The sequence below is a fragment of the Opisthocomus hoazin genome, chromosome 4, assembly GCF_030867145.1.
Source record: "Opisthocomus hoazin isolate bOpiHoa1 chromosome 4, bOpiHoa1.hap1, whole genome shotgun sequence".
In the NCBI taxonomy this organism is placed as follows: domain Eukaryota; kingdom Metazoa; phylum Chordata; class Aves; order Opisthocomiformes; family Opisthocomidae; genus Opisthocomus; species Opisthocomus hoazin.
In genome coordinates, this window is record NC_134417.1 from 17,240,932 (window position 1) to 17,256,151 (window position 15,220).

The 15,220-nt window shown below is 54.0% G+C and overlaps 1 protein-coding gene across 1 annotated transcript; it reads left to right on the plus strand.

Moving 5' to 3' along the window:
* Positions 1-5,305: 5,305 nt before the first annotated feature.
* SST (somatostatin) lies at positions 5,306-6,944 on the plus strand. The gene is made up of 2 exons (XM_075417348.1): positions 5,306-5,538; positions 6,543-6,944. Exons 1-2 carry the CDS (start codon positions 5,401-5,403, stop codon positions 6,753-6,755), a joined length of 351 nt encoding a protein of 116 aa, XP_075273463.1. The 5' UTR covers positions 5,306-5,400; the 3' UTR covers positions 6,756-6,944.
* The last annotated feature ends 8,276 nt before the right edge of the window (positions 6,945-15,220 follow it).

The following is a 15,220-nucleotide window of genomic DNA, read 5'->3' on the forward strand; positions in this document are numbered from 1 at the left end:
AACCCCCCTGCCGAATCAGGGTCACCTACAGCAGGCTGCACAGGACCTTGTCCAGGTGGGTCTTGAATATCTCCAGAGAAGGAGACTCCACAGCCTCCCTGGGTAGCCTGTTCCAGTGCTCCGTCACCCTCAGAGGGAAGAAGTTCTTCCTCATGTTCAGATGGAACTTCCTCTGCTTCAGTTTGTGCCTGTTGCCCCTTGTCCTGTCGCTGGGCACCACTGAAAAGAGTCTGACCCCATCCTCCTGATGGGATGCGCGCTGCCTGTTCTTGGGGTTGGACCCAAGTGATCACGGCCACCTGGAGCCTCCTGGCCTGGCCTCTCTGAGAGGGGGCCGGCATCACCGCCTGAGGTGGGGAGGCCCCAGCTCTTGCTGTGAAGCGGGTGTTCACACAGGGGAGTTACAGCGAGAGAAAGCAGAGCCCCGTATTTTTTCATGATTTCGTGTGCTCACCCATCTATGCCCATCACCTCTTGCCTTATGCTAGTAACACCTTACAGCAAGGGACAGTGTCTCTTGGTAAAATCCCTAACACAGTCCCATCCATAGCTCCTAGCAGTCACTGCAGTAGTACAGGTAAATACCCTGGTACTGCTCTTAGCTCATTCTGTGCACCCTTGCTTCTGCACGTCTGTGCTGTTCTTTCGCTTGTCTGACTTCAGAAGGGCTGCTTTCGGCCCTGCAGATGCCATGGCAGCCTGCTGGGAGGTGGAGTCTGGGGAGGAATCTCGGGTAGAACCAGCAGAAATCCTGAACGCAGCTCGGGCTCTCAGACAGAGACAAGGCAAAAATTAGGTAGCAAGATCCCTCCTCTGTGAACCTCCACAGCCTGGCTCCCCTCCCACTTTGCTACCTGGAGCAGAAGTCCCAGAGGCCTGTAATTAGTGGAGAGTCCATTACTTATGGATTTGTGCCCAAGCTTTACTACAGAAACAACACTGCCCCACAGCACTGGCTGCATGTCCAGAGCCAGGACGAGGAATTTCATGGCCCCAGATCACAGCTTGTCCCTACCAAGTTGAGTCCCAGAACATCAGAAAAAGGGGGGTTGCCTGCTGGCAAGGTAGTGATACGTGGCAAAACTGTCCTGCTCATGAAAGCAGAGCTGAGAGAGTCTGGAGAGCATTTTGTAGGCCACAGACAAGGAGGCGAGCTGCGATGAGAGCGGATCTTGCGGCGGTGGTGACAGCAGAGGGCATGCTTTGCTGGTACAAGGCTGAGAGCGCAGCCTGTGCACACAATCCCGGGCATTGCTGGGCTGCTCTGGATCTGTAGAGCAAGCTGGGAACGTGGGGGTGAGGAAGCAGTCACAGGAATTCAATCATCTGCAAAGCCACATGCCCCGCAGCGCTGCGGCAGAAAGAAAGGAACAGAATCGCCTTCGCCGCAGCCGAGCCGATGATGGATTTATCTGGCTGGGGAATGAGGGTGAAAGAATTCAGAGCACACTGAGCCCATAGAGGAGCTAGCGGAGGGGGAAATGGTAAATCAATCTGCAACTTGTTCACCGCTCAATGCCTGTGCCAGAGTCATAAGGAAATCTGGAGGTCTGCCCTTACGCCTTCCCCAGGACTCCTCAGCAGGAGACAGTCCAAAGAAGTACGGAGCAGATGGACTCCCTTCCTCCATTCCCTCATTGGTGGTTCCTTTGGGTCAGCATAAGATGCTTTTCTGGACCAAAGCACATGTTTTCATCTTTGTTTAAATGGTATTTTTCCTTCAGTTTTACCTTGAAATGAAAAGTCAAAACTTCACAGACCGAGAACATCAGAGTGATTCTCCCAAGTACTGAGATCACCAAAAACTTTGGTCCGTTCAACATTTTATCCATCAGCAAGGCTCAGATCTGATGGGAACTTGGTTTCTCTCCTTTAAGCAGCATGAGATGTTTCTAGGGGAACATTGCCACCAAAGCTCTGGCTCTGGTCCTGCCTCTACCAGCCTCACAACCTCAGCTGAATCCCAAGAGGGGAAAAGCAGCCAAGGCGGACATCAGAGTCTTTCTGAGGCTACTCTGACTCAGAAGCCAAGTCATCTACTGATGGGGCACAGGACCAAATTGCAGAACATAAGCAGAGCCTTGCCTTCCTCAGGCAAGCACCTGAAATTCAGTGGGACAAATCCAAGACATTTCCCTGCAGTAATATTTTTCTTGCTGCTAAAGGACACCGGTGTAATTCCTCCAGGCAGAGGGGGGGGCAGGGGCACAACCACTCAGCTCCAGTGCTGCACAAAGAGGTGGAGTCAGAGCCAACCTGGTCTTCCCAACTTTGTCCCTGTGTGGCTGGAAGAGCCACAGTAGCCAGAGCGACCACCGAAACCAAGGACCCCCAATATGACTGAGGGTCTGTGCTTGCTGGGAGCTGAACTGTAGGGAGCACATCTCCAGCTGCAGCAACACTGCTCCTAGTCTGAAGCCCTGTTGGGCATTACTGCTCCGCAGCAGGATGCCCAGCACTGCCAGGTGGCCAGGGAGGGTTGGCAGGGCAGGGTTGGGGAGGATAGATGGTAAAATGAAAAACAAAGCATGAGCGAAGGCAGGGGCTGGCAAGGATCAGCTCTGGGCTGAAAGTCTTTAGTAGGATTTGACTCATGCACACAGAGGTGCTGCAGGTAGCTGGAGAAGAGTGGGATGCTGAGCAGTCTGGGTTTGGGCAAGACATCAAGAATGGCCTCTCAAAACCCCTTAAGGACTGAAGTCTAATATCTTCCCACATTTTATGCTAGCATGACCATACCACCTTCCTAAAAACAGCCCTGCTGACCTGCCCAGAACCCATCCATCCCAGACTGAGATCTGCACCTCTGCACAATCCTGTTACAGGTGCATGAGTCCTGCTGGCCCCACACAAAGTTGGCAGGAAACAAGAAAGATGGGGCATTCATCAAGGAAGTTGTTCCTGCACTGTGCCAACTCCTACATCTCCCATCTCTGTGCTGGTGTACAGATGGGTCGTAACAGTGCCGAAATGTAGCACAGTTTTCCATCCCACGCAGCAGTCCAAGGCTGCATTCCAGCCCGTTGCCATACCCTGGGAAATACAAACGCTGAGCTGATCCCTGTGGCACATCAGTGCAGATTTGTTGCTGTGGCAGCTCAGGGAGCTGGTAGCCATTCCCCCTGCTCAGGAGTGGTGGGGGTTCCCAGTGTTCCCCTCCCTTTGGGGTGACAAGCTGTATAGCAAAAGGGTGCAAAGCTGGACAGTTGCCTGCTGTGCAAAGTGGCAGGGGACATCAGGTAACAGATTCCAGTAGCCACAGGGGGGTCTGAAATAAGCCAGTGCTTCCTCCCATTTCCATCTATGCTCCTCCCCACTACAGCATCCAAGCAGGCTGCTCTGCCCTGGGCTGTGGGAGCTGGGATGAGCTGCTGGGGAGTTGGGGCCCTTTGCAAAGCTGGTCCAGGCTGGCACTGCAGCATGGCACAGCTGGGTTGTGCTGTGCTGAGGACGAGAGCCTGAGGGCTACAAAAACAGTCTATTCCCGGTGCAAGTAAACTGGGAGGGCCCAGCTTGCTGCTACTGGCACAGCTGGGAGAACTGGGCAAATTACTGTAGCTGGGAGAAACCATCCCTAGAAATCTCACTTGAAGGCAGGCAAGATGGACAGGAGAGGTCTGATGTCCTGGCTTCTGCTGCCTTGGCCATTTGCCATGCCCAGGGCTGGCTTTGCTTATTTGATTGCAGGAGGAGAGAGGTGCTGGTCCAGCTGCTAGCACAGGGACATGGTGGAGAGAGACATTCTGGGAGTCATGTCCCTTGGAGCCGATCTGCCCTTTTAGTGTCCCAGTCACTCCTGTTGGCCTTGGCAGGAGGCTGTGTCCTGTTCCCAAAACAAGGGAATGTGTCTGAACCAGAGCAGGGGCTGACTTCTCTCTACCAGTTCCCCCAGAGCAACACCAGTGCTAGAAGTCAGACAGGGTCCCAGGAGTGCAGGTCTTGGCCTTGTTCAGGTCAGGCAGCAGGGGAAAATCTGGCTGTAAATGGAGCACAAGGCAACAGAACCCAAAGGGTCTCCTGGGCTACAAATGAAGGCTTCTTCTCTCATGGGTGTCATTCATTTTGCACCATGATTTGGGGCGGATGCAGAGGATGAAGGCTGTGTGTGGCTGCAGATGTCTGGACAAAGAAAGGGAGACACCATCCAGGGAGGGCAGTCCCAGTTCAGCCCAGAGTTCTGCCAGGTCTGGAACCAACAACCAGCAACAATTCCTCTTGCTGGACTGCAAAGCAAGAGCAGGAACACCTTCGTTCATGCTTTATGCTCCCAGTTCAGCCTTAGCAAATCCAGCCAGCAGCACCAGGGTTGAAGAGGGGGAGGCACACTCATTCGACGTGAAATGAAATGTCCTATTGGAGATTTCTGGAGACCCCTGTACAGTACTTGGGTCACCTCAGCTGGAAATGGAGACGGGAGAGAGCCCCTGATATCCCTTTTCTGGGCAGTAGCAGAACCCCATCCTTGCGCACCCTGCTCTGCTCCTGCCAGCTGGGAGACAGCTGAAGAGGCCGGTCCTGCGGGGTGACAGGGGCTTGCAACAGCTTTGCCCAGTGTGGCCATCAGCCAGGTCTCGGGGACAGGCTGGAGGAGCGGGGGACAGTGACAGTCCCAGCGGGACAGGCGCGTCCCCCATGGGGCCACCAGCTCCGACCACCCTGGGATGGAGACGGGTCCCCGCGGGCTCAGACAGGGACCTGCACATCCCGACAGAGGCACCGCTTTGTCGCTGTTTCCCCGAGCCGCAGAGCTATCGCAGAGCCTCCCGGGAGGCTGCCGGCTGCCAGCGGAGCTGTCCCGACAGCCGGTGGGGCTGGCCGAGGACGGGGAGCGGGGCTGGGCAAGGACCGGTGCCGGAGAGCCCCGCAGGGGCCGGGGAGGCAGAAAGGACCCCCGGGGGCAGCTCAGCACCCCCCACTCCCCTCTGGAGCCGGGGGCAAACCCACCCTTAAGGGAACCCCTTCCAGCTGCCCGGACTCTGCAGCCTCTTCTTAACCGACGGGGCGGGAAGCTGCGCTCGGGAGAAGGACTGCTGGGGGGGGGGGGCTTTAGCCCTCCGGCATGGGGGTCAGACCCGCGGGGTGGGCGCTGCCACGCGGGGAGGGAGCAGGGTCGTGGGCTCCGGAGGGACCGTGATCCGGGGAGGGGGTATACTCGCCGGGGGGGGTGGGTACCGTGGACCGGGCAGAGAGGAGCATCCCCGGTGCCGCCCCCCCCCCGCCCCGTGCCGGGCAGGGACCCACCCCCGGCGGCGCGGGGCGAGGGGGGCGCCCCCGCCCTGACGTCAGGAGAAAGGTTTATAAAGGCGGCGGGAGGCGAGGAGATCCCCAACGCCGGAGCCGAGCCGCAGCGGAGCAGCCAGCGCTTACCCGCCGCCTCCCCGCGCCCGACCCGCCGGCGAGATGCTGTCGTGCCGCCTCCAGTGCGCCCTGGCCCTGCTCTCCATCGCCCTGGCCCTCGGCACCGTCTCGGCCGCCCCGTCGGACCCGCGGCTCCGGCAGTTCCTGCAGAAGTCACTGGCTGCCGCCGCCGGGAAGCAGGTGAGAGCCCCGCGACGGGGAGGCCGCGACGGGCACCCCTCGGGCAGCCCCTCTGGGGCTGCGGACCTCCGCTGCTCCGCTGCGGAGCCCAGCAGCTCCTCCAGACCACCCCTGAAACTCCCCACTGAGGACTCTCCATTTCCCTGACAGAGCCCCCGACACCCCTGTTGCAGACCCTCAGCTTCAGACCCTGCTGCAGGCATCTCCAGTTCCCCACTGGACACCCCAATGCCCTCAGTGCATACCTCCAGTTCCTCACCGGACCTCCCCAATGTCCCCATTTCAGCCCCCCAGTTGCTTGCTGCACACCCCGGTTCCCTGACAGACCCCCTGGTTCCCTGCCGGGGCTGAGCTGGAGATGCCGAGGGGAGACGGCCCCCAGCCCAGCCCAGTTGGGTGCTGGTGGGGGGTGAGGAGCAGCCGCTACAGGGGCAGAGGGCAGAGCCCCCTGTGAAGCTCTCCAGGGCTTCTCCAGGGCGCTGAACCAAGGGAGCCGCCCCTGCGCAGAACGAAGGTGTCCTCATCCATGCAGGGGAATAAGCAGGGCTTGGAGGGACAAGAGGGAAAGCAACCCCCAGTGAGAGGGTGACCCGAGCCAGGCTCCCCTGCGAGCTCCCCCAAAGACCTTTCCCGCGTCGCTTCAGCAGCAGCCTCGCAGCATCCTCGCTGAGTCCAGCACAGTGTGCTGGAGCAGCGGGAAGGGAAGGGAAGGTGATGTGGTGTTCAGATGAGTTCATTCCCTGCCATGGCCAGGACAGTGGTCTCTTCCCCACACCAGGTAGTCCCCTCCACTCTTCTGCTCCACTTTATTTCGTAGGCGCAGCTGCTGCGTAGCAGCTGTCAGGCTGGGCACCTTGGAAAACGGGGCTCCCCTTCTTCTCCAGAGTTCTGCGTCTCTCTAATCTGGGCACAAAGGTGTCCTAGAGAGACAAAGCGGTGAGCCCCCAAAATCCAAGGAGTAACTGTGGTCTCCCTCTCTCTCTTTCTCTCTTTTCTTCCCCAAGGAACTGGCCAAGTACTTTTTGGCAGAACTGCTCTCAGAGCCAAGCCAGACAGAAAATGAAGCCCTGGAGTCTGAGGACTTGTCCCGAGGGGCTGAGCAGGACGAAGTGAGACTGGAGCTGGAGCGCTCGGCTAACTCAAACCCCGCTCTGGCACCCCGGGAACGCAAAGCGGGCTGCAAGAACTTCTTCTGGAAAACTTTCACATCCTGTTAGCTTTTGAAACCCACCTCTTCTCCCCATCCATCCCTGCCTTCTTCCTAGCCCCCCACCCTGAGCAGAACCTTCACCATAAGAGGCGAAGACTGTAAATACATGATCCATGGTTACGGTGAAATTAAACAAACAAGGAAGATTTGAGTTTGATTTCCACTTGTTTTAATAAAACTTTCTGTTCCAATTGTACACGATTTGCTTGAGTTGTGATTTCTGACTAGTTCTTTAATGACATGCACTCTGCAGCTCTTTCAGATGTACTATTTTTAATTCTTTGTTGCAATAAAGTTTATGTTTCAAAGGGTGATGCTGAGACTTGGTGGTCAATGAGAAAATCTAAGTCACTTCTCTAAGACTGCTTGTCTTTGAAATGTCGCCTGTCTCAGGGCAGCAGCAGCAAACAGCATCCACACGCACGCATACGTGCACACACAGAGTACCTCTTAAAGGTATTTTTTTTTTGCTGTGGTCTTTCTAAGGCACTTGGAGACACAGTGGTGCTTGAGATATCAAATCCGTGTAATTGTGGCTGAGTCAAATCCTCAGCGCTGGCACTTCAGTCAGCCTGGAGGATTTACCACCAGAGACATCAATACAAATCACAGCTGTGTGTTCCAAGCAATGGGGATCGTAAAAGTGGCTCACAGTACAAGTTCACCCCACACCTACCTCATTCCCTCTTCAGCCACAAACACTAAAAGGCTTTCTTACCTGGCTTATCTTACCCCTTGCAACATCCCCGGCGAACACTGCTTCTGGGTTTCCTTCGGAAAGTTCTCCTTTGTTCTGCTGCACAGGGGGAGGTTTCGCATCCCTGTAAGGCTGAGATATTAACTGCTTGCCATCAGCCCCTCTCCATCTAATGAACAGGTTACAACAGGTTTTTCTACCCTCTGCATCACCTTTAAAGGCAATATTAAAAGGTTCAGTAGGGTAGGAGATAGAATTGGGAAAAAAGATCTGCTTCTCTCAGTGGAAGAGAAATTTTTCATGCTTTTGCAGAGTCTCTTCCCTTTCTGGCCGCGCTGCTTTGTGACACGCAATCGTGGGTGAGCTGGAGCCGCAGAGCATGCATGCTGCACGGGGACAGGTGTCACTGATGAGAAATTCATCGTCCAGGATTAAAGGTAACAAACACTTTGTAGCCATCATATGTGAAGGAAAGGAGAAAAATGGGGATCTTGGAGATGTTCAAGGGCAGAGGGCTGAGCACGACTCCGGTGGAGGTGGGTTCCCCAGCCAAGGGCATGTGAAGTCGCCTCTGGTCAGTCTGTGGCTGATCAGTTCGTGGGCCGTTGCCTTTATTCTTGGTCCCGTTCCCTGTAGTCAGGGGTTCGTTGGATTAGAGTTAGGAGCAGGCAAGTCCCTCGTCGTTGGGAACTACAGCAGTGCCAGCGTGAAATACCAGCCCTGCCACGATCTATTACCGCAGGGCTCGGCCGGGCTGCTCCAACGCCGACTGGCAGAGGCGAGGGTGGCAGGGGACGTGTTTGGGGAGGGGAGCTGTGGGCACCGTCCCCCCCGAGCCCATAGGCAGGGCTGGATGCTGCCCTCCCTCCTCAGAGCCGGGCACCCGCAGCTGCTGCCTGTGCTGCAGGAGACCCCTTTTCACCCACTGGATTTCTGTGGGGGGTGCAGCTGTGGAGGTCGTGGGATTAGCGCATCCTGGGAGAGGGCAAAGGCTGGCACTGTTAGGGGGAAGCCTCCAAAAAGACATTTGAGAACCACAGGTAATGCAGATCATTTCTTAGCCCTAAAAGCAGACAGGGTGAGAACAGAGCGCCATTCGAAAGTGAGAAGACAGACTCTCTGAGGAGAGAGCAATGTTCCTGGCTCACGTCTGATTCCTTTGCTGCTGTGCATTGTCAAGGGAGCAGATTTTAGGGGATTCAGTAACGCAGAGACCTCCCCATCCCTGGCTGCTCGCTCCTGTCTTGACTGAGGTTCCACATAGTGTTCAAAAAGCAGCTAGTTCTTCAGTGCTGAGACAGCCTCAAGACAGCGACTACAGGAACAGAAAGGGGGTGGAGGTGTCATGGGCTGGAATAGTCTCATGCACTGAATCCATCTTTCATGGGATATAAATAGGCAACTACTCGCCTGAGGTTTTTCCTCTTGGTCACTACGCTCAGCCAGCACTTCTGAAGGGAGTTTAATCCTGCCATTTGCTGGAGTGAAACCCATCACAAACAGGGATACGGATGATCCTCACGGACACGCAGGAATTAAAGACAGAGTGATTCACACGCTACGCCAGGCTGTTTCAGCCATACAGCTGGTATCACGTCACGGCAGCTTCTGCAAAGCTTAATGAAGATATACTGGTGGAGGTATGTGTGAATGTCCTCAGTTCAGAGGCAGAAAGACAAACCTGTTCCTTCCGTCAACTCAGGAGCTCCTGGAGTTTGGGGAGACGGCTCCCAGGGCATTAAATACAGGATCACCACATGTAATTGCACTGCGGCAGCGCCAGCAGACCCAGGTGCTGGGTGCCATACAAACACCATGCAGGAGACGGTCTTGCCCTGCTGAGCTAAACAGACTAGAAAGACAAAGAAAGATATATTGTTTCTCTTTGATAGGTGGGAATTGTGGGGTAAAGAGGTGAAGTGACTGTATTTAATCCCTGGCCATACAGCCACAAAACAGCGTTCCACGCTGAGAAGACTTGCCGGGCAAGGCTGAGCCTGGGCTGAGCACACAGGTACAGTCAGCTCCCACGGGCCAGAGCTGCCGAACGGGAGAGCATTTCTTGTGAGAGGTTTTCAAGCGATGTTCTCTGCAGCTCGGAGCCGAGGCTCCACGGACGAGCAGCCTCAGCACTGGCCCGAGGGAGGTTAGGGGCTGTGACGATCCACACGCGGCTGATTCATCTCCCCTCTTGCACTCAGTGTCATGGGCAGACCCAGAGCAATCCCCACGCCAGCAGGTACCTTCAACCCGGTGATTCACCCGAGGCAATGCATGGTAATGTCCATGAGGAACCACATAAGAGGGCTTGGAACAGCTGTCTGAAGAGCTGTTTTTAATGAAAACCAGAAGAGGTTGTATAAGGCCTGGAAATACACATTTTCCCAATGGGAAGTCAGGGATGAGCTTCTCAGCCATGCCCAGCAGAAAACCTTCTGACTGATGATGCCAGGGAGAGTCATTCAAACCAGCAAGCAGGCCAGGATTATTTTTTATGTGAGCTCCAAAGTGGTAAAAAAGGCAAGTCTTCCTTGGCCCATAAGGCTTGTTGGTGACAGATAGCTTGTAGTGATCCTAACTGTGGTGCAGAGGAAACACTTGTGGGATCCAGATTTCATAGCCTGGGCCCACTCTGGCACCAGCTTTCTCCTTCTGGCTCCGCAGAAAAGACCAAGATCCTGGACCCATGGGCACAACTACCCTTCAGCCAGAAGAGCCTGTAAGATGCTCTGTGCTGCCTTCGCATTTACTCTGCCTCTGTGGCTCGTAGCAATCATCACACCATCGCTCTGATCTGCAGCCAGCGGGAGCATCTCGGATTCCCAGATCTCTGCTCTCACCACAGGGATCTCCTCCCCTTTCCTCCTGCCCAATCCCAGCACCTCCCGGGAGCACCGGCGCATCCCTGGCCCCGGCATGGGTCAGCACCAGGCGTTCAGAAAGAAGCACTTGCTGCTGCAACCGAGTCCCGATTCTCTGAAAGCAAAGCAGCAGGATATTTATTGACCAGGGTGAGAAAAGCTATACCTAGGCAATAAAAGTTATTATGATAAAGGAACAAACTGTACTCTCTGCTCTCTGAACACTTTCTGACTCTTCGACAGCGTCTCACCAGAATAATGCAATAACACTCACACTGAGCATTTTCTTCTCCTTTGTCTTTGTTTTATTGCAGAACTATTTGTTACTTTTTGTTAACACCTAATTGCACTTTCCAGAATAGCTGTTTGGTCAAATGCTGTGAGTATCTCAGAAGACCTTTTGGATCCCAGTGTCAGGAGACTTACCCCATAAACAACTTGTAGAACACAAAAAAAAGGTCACCAAAAAATCACCAAGTTCATTTTTTCTTATACTTACAGTACAAATGCCAGTTTGTGCCATGAATTAATACCTCCAACATCATCTGACAAAGAAACCCGTCTGCTCATTTGCTTAATAAAATGAATGTAATGAAGGTCCCCGCTATTTCCTATGGAGAGCTTCCCTGAGGAAGCATAAAATGATGCATTGAAATTCACACTTTACTCATCACCTGGGTTGGCTGCTGGACCAGAGGGAAAGGGACTTGGTCCAGCAGCCAACACCAGAGCATCCCTCCCGATGCTCCTCGCTGCCTGCCTCCCCCTCCGCTCAGCTGGCTCTGGCAGCCGGCGGCCTGCTGCGCTCCTCAGTGCGGAGGGAGCAAACGCTCCTGGCCTCCAGCCCTGGAAAAGCATTCCCAGGAGGAGAGCCAGGAGATGCTCCCAGGCCCTCCCTCTCTGGTCCCTCAACCCTTGTTAGGAGATTCCCGCAGGCACAGAGCAGAAGCCGGTGAATGTCTCCCGGCGCAACAAGAGGCCCGGCACTGCTGTGCCCTCAGGTAGAGCCTTTGCTCCCTTACACAGCTCTGTCTTCTGCCTTCAAGGAAAATCTCTCCTTTTCCTCGGGACTGGGGTTTAAGGAAGAAAAAGGATCCCCCTGGAAACTGGCTGTCACATTTGCAAGGCTTTTTTATTTTATATTTTTTATTTTTCTTCTTGTGCTTGTCAAGGTTTGTGGTTCTTCCCAGAGGCTCAGACAGTATTTCTTTCCCCACACCTCTGCTCCCCAAGCCAGCCTGCTCCCCGAAGGGTGGGATGTGGGGGGACATCACCGCGCACCCGCCCAGGAATGGGGTGACTGCAGCCAGCAGAGAGAGCCAAAGAGCACAGATTGCCCTGTTGATGGGCTCTGCCTGTAAGCTCAGACGGGTGTCCTCTGTGCCAGGGGTTGTCCGAGCGCTGGCTACGACCTCACCACAGGGAGATGGGCTGGAGACAGGGGTCCTGCAAAGAGGGGCTTTCCCCAGAGCAGAACTTTCCGGGGCCAGAGCCATGCAAGGATGCAGGCAGTGCTGCTGCACTGACAAAGATATTTCCCCAAAACTATGTGCCCGCTTTTGATCTCTAAAGGTCATTTCTCATGTCAGAGTGACAGTTTTTAACAGATTAGAAGAAAGTTTAATAACATGAAAGTAAGTGAACTTTTCCATCTAGGGTTAAACACAGTGAGGTTTGTTCTAACGGCAACCTGTAAGAAATTCCTTCCACATAAATTTTCTTCCCCTGGCAATGGTTTTTGCTATTGTTCAACATTCAAAACAAGTCCTTATTCACCCAGCTCTTCCAAAACCTCACAGTCTAAGCAGCAGCAGCAGGAGCAGAGGTAGGAAGGGCTGTGTGCAGTTAAAGGCTCAGGGTACCAGACGGCCCATGGTGGTGGCACCTCGGCACAACATGTGGCAGTCACCGCTTCCCAGACACCAGCGCTCCAGGGTGTGGGAGACTGCACCTTCCACAGCTTGAATAAACACCCCCAGGAGGCAGTGGGGTCTGGAGGTGATGCTACCTGTGCTGATGTCTTCTCCTCCCAGCTGCAAGAAGTGGTCCTGGACCTTGGAAGCTCAGATCACCCTGCAAGCAGAGCGGTAGCTGCTTGTGGCAGTGGGACACCACCACATCGATGTGGGTCCCCACCGGCTGACCCCCCAGCACAGCCAGGGTCGCACCAACCCCACAATGGCTAGTTCCATATGGGGCTGTTCCATGGGCTTCATGCACCCTGCCAGGAGAGGCCCGAAGCTGCTGCCCTGACATCTCAATCCCCTTGGTATGGCTTAGTGGCAGGGATGCCCAGTAATACTCTCTTGCTCCTGGTTTAGGGTCCTTGGAAGGAAATCCCACCATCCCTGGAATGACAGAGGCCAACAGCAAAGAGGAAAATTGGGCTCAAACAACATGTTTGAACTGGAACTCTCAGCAGAAGAGTGTGGGGAAAAGGCAGGAGCTGTTCTCCCCGAAACCTGCTTGCAGCATTTGGAAAGCAGCAACTAGAAGGAGAGGATTTACGGCATGGATACCCTTCAGAAGGCTGTCGGGGAGATGAAGAAAAGCGAGATACCATGCCAAGCCCTGGTGAGACTGCTGTCACAGGGACGCAAGGAAACAAAGCTGCAGGTGATGCAGAAGAAATTCACACCATCACCTTGCTAGCCCAGAAGCGGGACTTCTCCAGAACATCTGCTCAAATTGTCCTGGAAAGTGTGGTGGAAATGGTGGGAGATGTGTTATGCAGCAACAATGCTCAAGGAGCCCTGACAGCTATAGCAGAGGCATGTTCATTGCCTTGGACTGCAAAAACAACTATGTTGTTGCCCTTCTCACAGGATAACCCCAGGATCCATGCCAAGATCTTGGAGTGGCTGTCCAGGAGGGACCATAAAGGTGAAGGAGAGGATGCCATCCTGCCACCTGGAAAACTTGCCATTCACCTGCAGCAGCAGCACAGCCTTGAGAGCAAGACAGCCCAGGGCAGGCCCCTTGTCAGTCAGCTCCCCTCGAAGGATGCCAACGTCAAGCTTCTCCCTCCTTTCCAGGGCTGCGCCACAGTGACATCCCTGGGGGTATGAAGAGCCACCAGCAGAAACAGCACCAGGACCTCAGAACTAGCCAGCCCTCCTCCACACACACATCAAAGGGCAGATGGTGTGAACCAATAAATAAACAACTCCAACATAAATACCGGGTGAGATATCTGCGTGCTGGCACCCCGGGGCTGCAGCCCCCAGGGGCCAGTCCCAGTTCCAGGCTGATGTCTCTGTTGCTGTTGTTCAAAAGAGGAAAGAGTGGGGCAGGTAGCACTGGGGCACAGGTACTCAGCTGGGGAGCACTGACAGCCGGCACGTACCTAGGGAGGTTTCACTCCAGCTCAGGCTGGGCTCTTGGGTGAACATGTGGAGGCTGTTCCCTTCCCCAAGGGGTGCTGGTAAGTGGAAGAGCGGATTGCTGCTCTTCCCAAAGCCAAAGAGGAGATAGGTCTCAAGACCAGGAGAGGTGCAACCCAGGACAAGGGAAGAGGGTCTCACAGGTTCGCTGTGCACTGCAGGGAACAGCTATAGGGTTTGCTTGTTTCCAGAGCTCAAAGTTTTCGTGTTTCCATATCATAGCACAACTTTTTAGCCTTTAAAAAACAAGTTGGGTGACACCAATGCCTTGGAGCAAAACTGAACCCAGAGCACACAAATCTGGCTAGGGCCCAGGACAGAGAACCAGTCCGGGTGCTGACCCTGCCTGGACAATCTCCACAGAGCTCCTTCCCACATGGGATTTTCTAGCTGTCAGAACATTCATGGTCAGTAACGTGTCAGACCAGCAGTGCCCTGGCTGCCAGCTGGGAGCTGCCTGAAGAGATGAAGGCTTTCAAACAGCATTTCTACCTTTCTGCACAATGACCATCAGTTGCACAATCAGCGCACCAAAGGCAAAGGTTGCAACAGGAAATTCATTAGGGAAAGCGATTTCTACAAGCTTCTGTTTTCTCTTCGGTAAAATCAATAAGACACGGACTTTCAAACCTAGTTCCACTTGTCAAACTGAAAGCATTCAAGACAGCAGAGCTGCTATGGACAACTGCAAAATGCCAGTGGCTCATCCCAGCCCACCCCTTTCACATTTCCCAAGGAGCACATTACTATTCTTATGTAAAACCATCTTGATTTGTCTTTAACAACCCTCTTGCCTGTAAGTTCCCGAAGGCAGGAGCCCTCAGCTTTGTGTCAGATAGAACAGTAAGCACTTCAAAGATGCTCACTAGACTACAAGACTTCTTTACTAATAGACAATTCAGCCAATTACAAAAGGCTATTAAGCGCTTGTACTAGGGCAGAGCAAGCCAGCAGCCTGGTGAACATGGCAAACCAATATTTTTAATTAAAATGAGAAGAAAGGAATACACAGACTGATTACTGGCCAACAAGAAAAATACACCCCAGAGATCCCAAAGTGTAATTACCCTTTCTGAATGGCCAAAACGGCTTGTTTGCTGCAGACTATAATTCTCTCTAATACTGCTACAAAGTCATGGCCATCTCCTCACCTACCCCATTCATCCAGTGCTGAACTTGCCCGGGGCTGCTCCAGTACCCATGAAATCAGGCTCTGGTAAGTCCATATCTAGTATCTGCCTTTTTTTCTGGCTGGCCAGATGGAGGATTCACAGGGAGAACATGGATGAAGCCTCTATGGTTTCTATTCTTTGATTCCTTCCTGCTATGTCCTTAGGATGTCCTCTCTTTTTGTGCTAAACAACATAAGCTTTGAAGCTGGAGGGGAGCTGCGTATCTTGCATGCAACACAATTGGGTGCCCCTTACGTGGCCTTCCAAAAGTAAATTTATATCCATGTTGCACAGTGAGGTCAGGCAACTGAACATGCTGTTCCGGGAGGTTTCCTTCAACGCTGTGCTCCCTTTTTGCT

Coding starts and splice junctions, on each gene's coding strand:
- SST (XM_075417348.1), top strand. CDS start 5,401: ATGCTGTCGTGCCGCCTCCAGTGCGCCCTGGCCCTGCTCTCCATCGCC. Junction 5,539..6,542: donor CTGCCGCCGCCGGGAAGCAG/GTGAGAGCCCCG, acceptor TTCTTCCCCAAG/GAACTGGCCAAGTACTTTTT.